The sequence below is a fragment of the Gavialis gangeticus genome, unplaced genomic scaffold (genome assembly GCF_001723915.1).
Source record: "Gavialis gangeticus isolate Ggan-Ray unplaced genomic scaffold, GavGan_comp1, whole genome shotgun sequence".
In the NCBI taxonomy this organism is placed as follows: Eukaryota; Metazoa; Chordata; order Crocodylia; family Gavialidae; genus Gavialis; species Gavialis gangeticus.
In genome coordinates, this window is record NW_017729030.1 from 17,447,308 (window position 1) to 17,457,296 (window position 9,989).

The 9,989-nt window shown below is 45.1% G+C and overlaps 1 protein-coding gene across 15 annotated transcripts in view; it reads left to right on the top strand.

The window, feature by feature from the left end:
* Window positions 1-9,989, top strand: part of ANK2 (ankyrin 2) — a 779,379-nt gene that overhangs the window by 690,430 nt on the left and 78,960 nt on the right. For all 15 annotated transcript variants that reach the window (XM_019521994.1, XM_019522000.1, XM_019521987.1 and 12 more), the window contains one exon: window positions 8,159-8,387. In XM_019521994.1, coding sequence (XP_019377539.1) covers window positions 8,159-8,387 — 229 coding nt within the window. The remainder of the gene's footprint in view (window positions 1-8,158; window positions 8,388-9,989) is intronic.

Genomic DNA, 9,989 nt, shown 5'->3' on the forward strand with positions numbered 1-9,989 from the left:
ATATTCTCAATTTTTGTGAATAATGTTCCTCAACTGCTACCATTGTTAGTACCAGGCTTTCCCTTTTGACTCGGGATAGAAGCCTGTTTTGGGAGCTGAAGTTCTAGGCTTGAATCCCAAGGGGTACATGAATTATGTTATAACTTGTATCTACTGTCTGCAGCATGTACGTACCATTCGCATGGGTCTGTTACCATGCCACCTGAACTAAATTTCTTTTGTGAGCATAGATTTAAGTGAACGTTCCTGCAGGAAATTGCTGAAAACTGGCTGGCATTCTTTTGTAGGAAGCATTTGCTTCTCATTAATTGCTAGCAGGCGTGTCTACACGAGCATATAAATGTGACACAATAAACTCCAGCACTTATTGAACCAGAATTTCCACCCCCCTACCACCATGTTTACACGTGTGCCCGGGACTGCAGCATGTTGAGCCAGGTCCAAGCAGCCCCAGCTGGCAGGAGGTCTGGGGGGGTGGCCTGTTGGCCTGAGGCTGCTGCAACTTGGCTGAATGTGCTGTAGAGTAGCTGGTGGGGGCATGAGGATGGTCCAGTGTGGGACTAGCCGGCAGGCAGCCCTGTCACTGAAGCAACTTTGTGCTCCAGCCAGCCCAGGTCAGTGTCTACACATGCACTGCTGTGAAGTTTCTTAGTTTACTTCAGCCTAATAGGGGTGCATGTGTAGACACTGAGGCATTTACTGTCAAGCTAATTAGTCTACTCCACAGTAAATGTCTTGTGACAGGCCCAGCATAGACTCTGAAGACTAGGGCCCCCTACCAGCAGCAAGAGTCAGAAATTTTTATCAGTTTTCATTTCTTTGTTGTGAAGGTTTGTGCAGGCAGAGAAGCCAGCAAACTGCCAGACTTAATACATAGAATGGGCATACTGTATGCCAGAGGTGTCAAAGTCACGCTAGGTCCTGGGCCAGACCTGGGCTGCTCCCATACCAGATCTGCGGTGCTGGGGGTGTCCACAAGAATCAGGCAATGGTGCGCTAAATAGCCACAGGGTGAACAGGTAACCCTCACTTACCCTTGTGCTGCCAATGGCCATGTCCAGCAGGGCCCAAGGGCCCAAAATTCTATGGCAGGCCCTTCCCCTCCATGGCCATGCCCCTAGCTCCCAACTGCCCACCAGCTCTGTGGGCTGGATCCAGGCCACAATCCATATCTTTGACACCCTTAATGCACACCAATATACTTAACCTTAAAGAAGGTCTAATGACAATAGTACAGCGAAGTCTTCAGGGAGCTAGACAACTTCCAAAGGAAGCCTCACCTACATATGGACCCACTGGTTGTATAAGGATAGAGAAATGTACCTTTTGCTGTAGTGACAGAGATTCAAAGATGCAGTTAATTAGCTACCAGAAGAAGGGTCATAGCAAAAGTGAACTCACCCGTTCCATGAAGTTTGTCATAAAAAAGAAAAGTGGCAGGATTAGGATTTGCCTGCATGCTAGAATTTTTAACAAGGCTATTGTGAGACCACATACTCTATCTCCACATGAACAGATGTTCAGTGCTGACCAATAAAAGCATATTTATTATTCTAGGTGAGAGACAGATATTTGCAAAGCAAAGTAGGTAAGAGAGAACTGGAACTATGCCCTTTCAATATACCCTAGGGCCCACTACAAGTTTCTGTATCTGCCCTTTTGATTAAGGCCAACTAGTGAAGAGTTGCAATAAAAGAACAATGAAACATTTAGAGATATTGCAGACATCTGTACAAATAGCAGATGGCAAGATAATAGGAGCATCATTTCGGAACATGGTCTGATAATGAAACAAGCGATAGCAAAGGCCTAAGTGCAAAATGCCACTTTCAGTCCAGATAAAATCCAGTTCATTGTAAAAGGAGCCAAAGAAATCAAGCCAAATGAAAGCAACATTGAAGTCATAGCCAACATGAAACCTCTACAAAATTCCTAAATTATTCCAGACCATCCTGGGAATGATTAGATTCTTTGCACACAATACTGGTATTCAAATTCTCTGATCCAGGTACCATTCGAGCAAATTTATCCAAAGATATTTAGGGAATAGTCAGCTACAATACAGAGGCCAGGCCTTGTATATAATGCAAACTCTGAAGGAATGGGGAAAAAAGTGCCTATATTGAGAAGGAACTACTAGCTTTTATATTTACCACAAAAAAAAGTCATTGCTACATACATGGCTAGAGGTGCATCGATACATTGGTCCCATATCAGCTCAGCACTGATGTAAGGAAAATTGACTGTACCGGCAATTGCCTTTTTTTGGCTGATGTAGTTGATAAATGCCATGTGCATGCATCCAGCCACAGTGCGGCATGCAGGCGGCAGGAGCACAGCCCAGCTCTGTGGAGAGCAGCTGGTCCGGCTGGTAAGTCTGTTGTGGGGGAAGGGGTAAGGGGAGGAAAGGGACATGGGGAGGGGGGCAGATTGAGGTCCCCATGGTGAGGGAGGGAGTGGGGCTGGGGCAGAGGCAGGAGCTGCCCAGCTGGGGTGGGACAGGGTGCGGGATGGAGCTGCAGCTTGTCCGGGGGGGCAGGGGGAGGGAGTAGTGGCTCCCATCACTGTGTGCACCCTGGAAGGGCATGCAGGAGGGTGTGTGCCCCCTAGATCTGTGCGCAGGGTGAGGGTGGACTACCGCTGTGGGCTGGGACCAGGGGTGGTGCTGGGCTATTCGCGGCAGGGGGCTGGGCTGGGCTGCACTTGGGACATGCAGTGGCGGCACTGGGAGGGGAGTTATAGTGAATTTTGGGGTGGTTGCAGCTCCCCCTGTAACTCCCCCTCCCACTGCCACCACCACCCACCCTGAGCGCAGCCTGGTCCAGCTCCACTGCTAGGAAGAGCCCAGCACTGCCCCCAGCCCCTAGGGGCAGCCTGTCTATGCACAAATCCAGGGGCACATGCCCCCCATGCCCTCCTGGGGTGCATGTAGTGGCAAGAGCTGCCCCCTGTAACTCCTAGACAAGCTGATTGCAGGTCCCACCCATGTCCCACCCCAGCTGGGCAGCACCTGCCCCTGGCCCAGCCCCACTTCCTTCCGCACCATAGGGGCCTTGATCTGCCCCCCCATACCTCTTCCTTTCCCCTGCCCCTTCCCCCACAACAGATTTACTAGCCAGTTGCCACTGTATGCTGGGGGCTACATATTGGTGATTGGATCAGTATCAGCTGATGTGGCTCGTTAAAAATTGGCCATCAGTATTGACCCAAAAAATCTCAATCAGTACACCCCTACCCATGGAGCACAGGTTGCAGTACAGTTGGATCTGAAGCACTTCAGGTGATTTTTTTCTCTAAAACTCTTGGCAAACCACCTACAATTCTATAGCACATATTACTTCATCTGCAGAAAATTATCTTAAAATGACACATGCTCTTGGTAAGAAAATGTTAATTGCTGTAGTGAAACCCACTTCAGTACCAGGTCATGGATCGTTTATAAAAAGGTAATCTATGCAGTTGACTCTTCACAAATGTATTGAACAAACTAACAGATGACACACAGAAAGATCCTGTTATAAAAACTTTATGCAAGATTTTACGTGAAGGCTGGCTTTGCAGAAAGGGAATTCTAATAGTGCAACCTGGCTAGCTTATGAAAGATAGTATTTCATTACAACAAGGTTTATTAATAATGAATAGTTATATCATATTTACTTGAATGCAAGATGAGGTTTTTCCCCCCCTGATTGCAAAGAGAAAAAAAGCCCTTCATTTTATAATTGCATACAAAGAAATCTCACTAAATGCACTGTCTAACATTAAACTGCTGTCAAAAGCAGCGTGTGATCAGCAATGGAAACCAACTATGAAGTACATTAAATGCCATGAACGCTGAGCATGACTATAAAACACATGGCCCATCTTGGACAAACATACTGTTGGAAACCTACCACAATGACAGGTTAGTGCAGCCCATCTGAATAAGACATGGTAATGCCCATTAAGCACAGTCTCTCTCACCACCAACTCTTTTTCATGGTGAGCCATGATATTGTATACATTTTGGCTGCTTGCAGACGTGGCGGGAAAAAAACAGTGCTTTACTTTCAACATTGTGTGCTCCCATGCTGAGCCCAACACATGGCCAGAAGAAGCAGTGCATTAGTTGCACCCAGATTTCCCAACATCTGTAGAGATCGGGCACTTTAGTGCGGCTTTTTTGGCACTTTCATCTAATAGCTGATTAAATCAGCTTTAGCTTAAAGTGCCAAAAAGCCCCGCTAAGCACCCAATCTCTGCAGGTGCTGCGGAGCCAGATTGAAGTAATGCACTGCTGTTTCTTTTTCCTCCCACGTCTGTCAGCACCCTTTGTCTTTCTCTTCACTCCTGTATCTGAACTGTGACTTTCTTTCCCATTTCCAGTGATTTCTGTTTCTTCACCAGGCTTTAATTCCTGGCAAACATCATCAAGTGAGGCCCCAAAGTGTTCACCAGAATCCTTCTGTCACTCCCTCTATCAGCCTGTCCATATGATTAGTGTAGTCCTGCCATGAGGTGAAGCTGGTCCAGGTTGTCCTACGCCTCATCTGCATATAAATTTTAGGAATATCCCCGGACTCATAACAAGAACATGCAGTTCCAGTTATGAATGGGGGCTAATTATCACATGGATCATTTTGGGGGGGTGGGGAGGGGGCAGTCCTTTGTGATTTGAAATCCTGTTGACTTCGGTGGGGCCCAGCCCAATGAATTGTGAGGTAAATCACAAGACTTTGGTTTGGACTACTATGATACATACTTATAAGCAGGTGCCAAAGTGCTGCTCAAAAGTGTGTTTATGGAAAACTTTTGCTAAAACTTGCAGCAGTTTCTAAAAGAAAGGTCATGCATCAATTCTGGATGAACTAAGTGCATGGGTACTATATGCAAGTAGCTACAGCCATGTTTAATTTCAAGCTCATTTTCACATGCTCAGGGAGAGCAGGGTCTGACAGCAAGGAAAAGGGGAAGGGGCTGCCAGGGGAAAAAGGTGGGGGGAAGCAGAGAGCAAAGGAGCTCCTCACCAGATTTATTTTCCCCTACTGTAGCTATAAGACAGGGGCAAATTAAAAGCAAAACTCCAATATTTAGGTTCAATACCTGAAACATTATAACCAATTTATAAATTTTCCATATATAGAATCCAGTTGGAGGGAAGGTTGTCTTATAATCAGGGTCGTTTTCTATTCAAGAAAATAAAATCATAGAATCATAGAAAATTAGGGTTGGAAGGGACCTCTGGAGGTCATTTAACCCAACCCCATGCTGAAAAAGGGACCATCCCCAACTACATCATTCCAGCCAGGGCTGTGTCAAGGTGGACCTTAAAAGCCTCCAAGGATGGAGATTCCACCACCTCTCTAGGTAACCCGTTCCAGTGCTTCACCACCCTCCCAGTGAGAAAGTTTTTCCTAATATCTAAATAAAACCTCCCTCCCTTTTTGTAACTTGAGACCATTGCTCCTTGTTCTGTCATCTGTCACCACTGAGAACAGTCTAGATCCATCCTCTTTTTGAGCCCCCCGTCAGGTAGTTGAAGACTGCTATTAAATCCCCACTTGGTCTTCTCTTCTCCAGACTAAATAAACTCAGTTCCCTCAGCGTCTCTTCATAAGTCATGTGTTCCAGCCCCTGAACCATTTTTGTTGCCCTCTGCTGGACTCTCTCCCATTTGTCCACATCCTTTTTGTAGTGGGGGGCCAAAAACTGAAAACAGTACTCCAGATGTGACCCATCCAGGCGAGCACAAAACAACTGCAGATGCTTCCTCTGCCTGAAGAAGGGTGTTTGTACCGAAAAACTTGCAAAGAAGAATTTTTCCATCTATTTTAGTTGGTCTAGTAAAAGATATCACATTTACCCTTGTCTGCCTATGTCTTTAGACCAACATGGCTACAGCAAACACCCCAATGGGATCTAATGCATGATCCACACAACTGATTTCCACCATGCCACACATGCACGGCAGGAGGCACAATTGTGGGGTCATGCATTAGATCCCATTGCACCTTGTTGCCATTTCAGACGGGAACCCAATCCTGGGCTCCCCCTGCATTGGCAAGAAGCTGGCTCCTGCAGCTGGGAGCTCTCTCTGCTAATGGGACTCTCAGCCATGGGGACCACATAAAGCCAGGGCTGAGAGTCCTACAGCTGATTGGGTTCTCAGTCCCAGCTGTACCCCATGCACAGCTGGGACTGAGCCCTGTCAGCTGGTGGACTCTCAGCCCCAGCTGTTAATGGCGTACAGCCAGGATTGAGAATCCTGTTATCTCTGAGACTCTCAGCTCCAGTAACTGTGGGGTACTGCTGTGATATTCTGTCCTGGGGAGTGAGTGGAGCACCCGATGGCTGGAAGATCTCAGTGGCTGGGAGATCACTGCAGCAGCAATCTACCAGCCACTGCATGGAGTGCCCCCCCATATCTGGGAGATCCCACTAGCTGCGACCTCTCAGCCTCGGGGGCATGTTGTGCTTTTCAGTAGTTAGAAGATTGCAGCAGCTGTGGTCTTCCAGCTGCAGACTGCCTACTTGTGCAAATTAAAGCTGGATAGAAACCAGCTATACACTTATGACACATTTTTGAGCAATACTGTTTTAGCTGTTTGGACCTTTTTTAAGTTGCCTTAGTTAATTTGCATGTGTAGCCAGTCTAAATTTATTGTGCAATTAACAAGGTAGTAATAGATATAACACATAGTGGGGGCCTTTAGATGCATAATACATGCAAACAGCACAGTTTGCTAGCCCATAGTAACAGTCATGTTGAGAGTCTGGTTAAGAGAAGCAAGCAGATAGGATATGAAGTACATAGCATCTTTTACAATGGCATAACAGATACACAGCAGACATCTATACTGGAAGAATCTTATGAATGGCAAGGATGCCCATACAGAAAATCAGCTTGGCCCAAGTTGTGCTCCAGCTGAGCAGGGAGGCATGCTTTGCTACCCCCTGGCTTCTGGCCTAGACCACTGCAGGCATGGAGCTGCATTTCCAGAATCAAAAGCAAATAAATGTCTTTTCACTTACTTATCAGTTCAATCTGTGCAGTTTAAACTAACCTGTGAAGATTGAATCAATTCTGCCTTGGACTTTTTGACTTTTTGACTTAGCCTTTAAAATTAAATTGTGCATACAGTATACAATACCATTTTGAAGGAAAGAGATTTACTGCTTGAGGGTGCATGGCACCTGAACTGGTTAAAACATCCAGTATAACGGAGCTAAGCTACTGAAATCTTAAACCTGAATGAAACAGGTTTAAAGTTACAACAGTTTAACTTCCACTGGTACAGAATAGAGTAGACAGATGAAAAGCACTATATTTTTAAATAACTTTAACTGTTCATCTTTCCACACCCTTATGTATGTAAAATCAGCCAAAACCCTCCTGTTGGTAGGATCTAACACACGGAATAAACATGAGCTTAGAGTCTGCACAGTTGGAGTACCTGTAGAAGTAATTTTGTCTGGTATTTAACAAAGAGTTCTGGTTCAAACTTCATATCCTCGGCCATGCTCTGAAGTGCAGAGGGTTCAGCACACACACGAGGAAGTGTGGTCTCAGCATCACTGAGTCTTATAAAGCATTAGGGAGGTATCCAGTCAAGAAGACTTTGACAAGTAGCATGACAGGTGTCATTGTGTAAAACACCAAATATCCCTGGATTTCCTGGTTCACTCTGGTAAATTTATCTTACCCTACTGCAGCAATTGAACAGCAGAGGGGAATATTTACCATAGAAAGATTTTCCTTTCATGTCCTATTAAATACTGATTATCTCCATAAAACACATCTTTTTCTGATGATATGGGCATTATTTAAAATTTATGGGTCACACAAAGAGCTCCATTTATAGACCTATCCTGAAGAGTTACAAATATGCTTAACCTTAACTTAATGGGAGTAAAGCAAAACGCATGTGAGTGTCTTTGCAGAATCTGAGATTATATCATTTAAAAACAATCTTTAAAAAGTACATTATGGTTATCCTTACTCTCATCTGCCCAAAACAAGGAATTTCAAATATCTTGTGCTTTTACATTCCGCTTAGATCAACATGGTTGTGGTGTACAAGACAGTGAGACCAGGTTGCAGTATAAATTAGCATTTTGAGAGCTGGTGTTGCTTACAGCATGCTGTATTGGTAAAACCACTCTATATTTTCTTCCACAGGTTTTGGTTGATAGATTGTCGGCAGATACAGGAATCTGTCACTTTTGCCTCCCAAGTGTACAGAGAGATTATTTGTGTGCCGTACATGGCCAAATTTGTAGTTTTTGCCAAATCACATGATCCCATTGAAGCACGATTGAGGTGCTTTTGCATGACAGATGATAAGGTGGACAAAACCCTGGAACAACAAGAAAATTTTGCTGAAGTTGCCAGAAGCAGGGATGTAGAGGTATGGTATAAAATAAAATAATGGTCTCTGTTTACATTCAGAATGTCGTTCTAAATCTAGTACCAAAATAGTAGTTTCTGCATGCTGCCTGGTACAGGAGACAAAAATTAGTTATAACAACATGCAAACATTTCTTGTAAGTTTTCTTATCAGATTCAAAATCAGGTTTGTATCTACCAAATCAAAATAGTGGCAATATATTTTTGCATGTGAAAGTTTACACTGGCCTTTTAAGTTTGCTTTTGTTTTTGTAAAAATGAATGAAAGGTGCAGTAAATGTTTTTATATACCTTTGGGTTGCTTACGTAGTTTGTGCGCCAAGTTAATTTTGTTTTGTAAGCCTAAATCTCCTGTAATAAAAATAACAAATGTCAGAAAAAATATTTAAAAAACCCACAACAATAAAACTACAGAAATCTAGAGTGTAAACTTGACTGTAGACACTTAGGAACCAAAGCTGAAATTGAATGGAATTTAGGCTCCTTAATGCTCAAGTCACTTATGAAAAAGGAACCTGAGCTCCCTTTTCAGTTAAATGCTCTTGAAACTTCTACCCATAAACTCATTTTTATGCTCTTTAGGCCATGGGTTTTGAGGTCACATGGGTGATACTCACTGGCTCTAGGTACAGACATTCAGTTTCTTCCAGAAGAATAATTGTTCTCCTGGTAGAAACCAAAAATGTACAAATGTTCATGCTTTTTCCCCTGGAGTAAAATAACCAAGAGCAATTAACTTGGCAACAACTGGGGTTAAATCATTCCTGGGAGACTGAATGTCTGTAAACCAGTGGTCTCCAGCCTTTTTAAGTAGGAGATCACCTTTGTCATTTAAAAGCAACACAAGATCTACCATGTGCCACTGCCTCCCCTCCCCCCCCCCCAGCTAGCAGGTAAGTCTGTGGGGAAAGAAGGGGGGCGCAGATCAAGGCAGAGGGAGAAAAAAGTCTTTGGGTGCTCACCTTCTCAGCAGGTAAGTCCTGCCCAGCTGGGGCCCCACTCAACTTACCCCTGCTCCTGCCTCTGCAGCACTGTCCCTCACTGCGGGGCCCTCGATCTAGCCCCCGCCCCTTCCCTCCCCCACAGACTGACCTGCTGGGCTGGGGTACGTGTGCATGCACGCGGTCACTCAGCCCCCCACCCCAGCCTCAGATCAACTCCAAGAGGCTCTGAGATATACCAGTGGATTGAGATCCACTGGTTGGTGACCACTGCTGTACACTTTCCCTGGCTTAGCTCCTCCTGTGGACCAGGAGAAATGTAGGTGAAGGAAAGGCTCCTTGTCTTCCCAAGACTGGGGTCCATCTGGTCTTGAGAAGGCATGTTTCCCTAAACCAGTACGTCTTCCCCAAACTGGGCAGACCCTGCTTTCAGGGAGAGGTAAAGGACTTTGCTGGCTCCTGCTCATTTCCCCTTGCCACCCCTGCCACCCAGTTTAGCAGCAAGGCAGTGATTTAAAAAAAGGTCTCTGAGAAAATCTCCTGGCTCCTTGCTTCTGCTGGATCCCCCTTGCTGCTTAACTGAGCATGAGGGCAGCAATGTAAAAGCTGGTGTATGGGAAAAGAGCTCAGGGACCTGAGTCCTGCTTCCAGCCTCCAGGTTT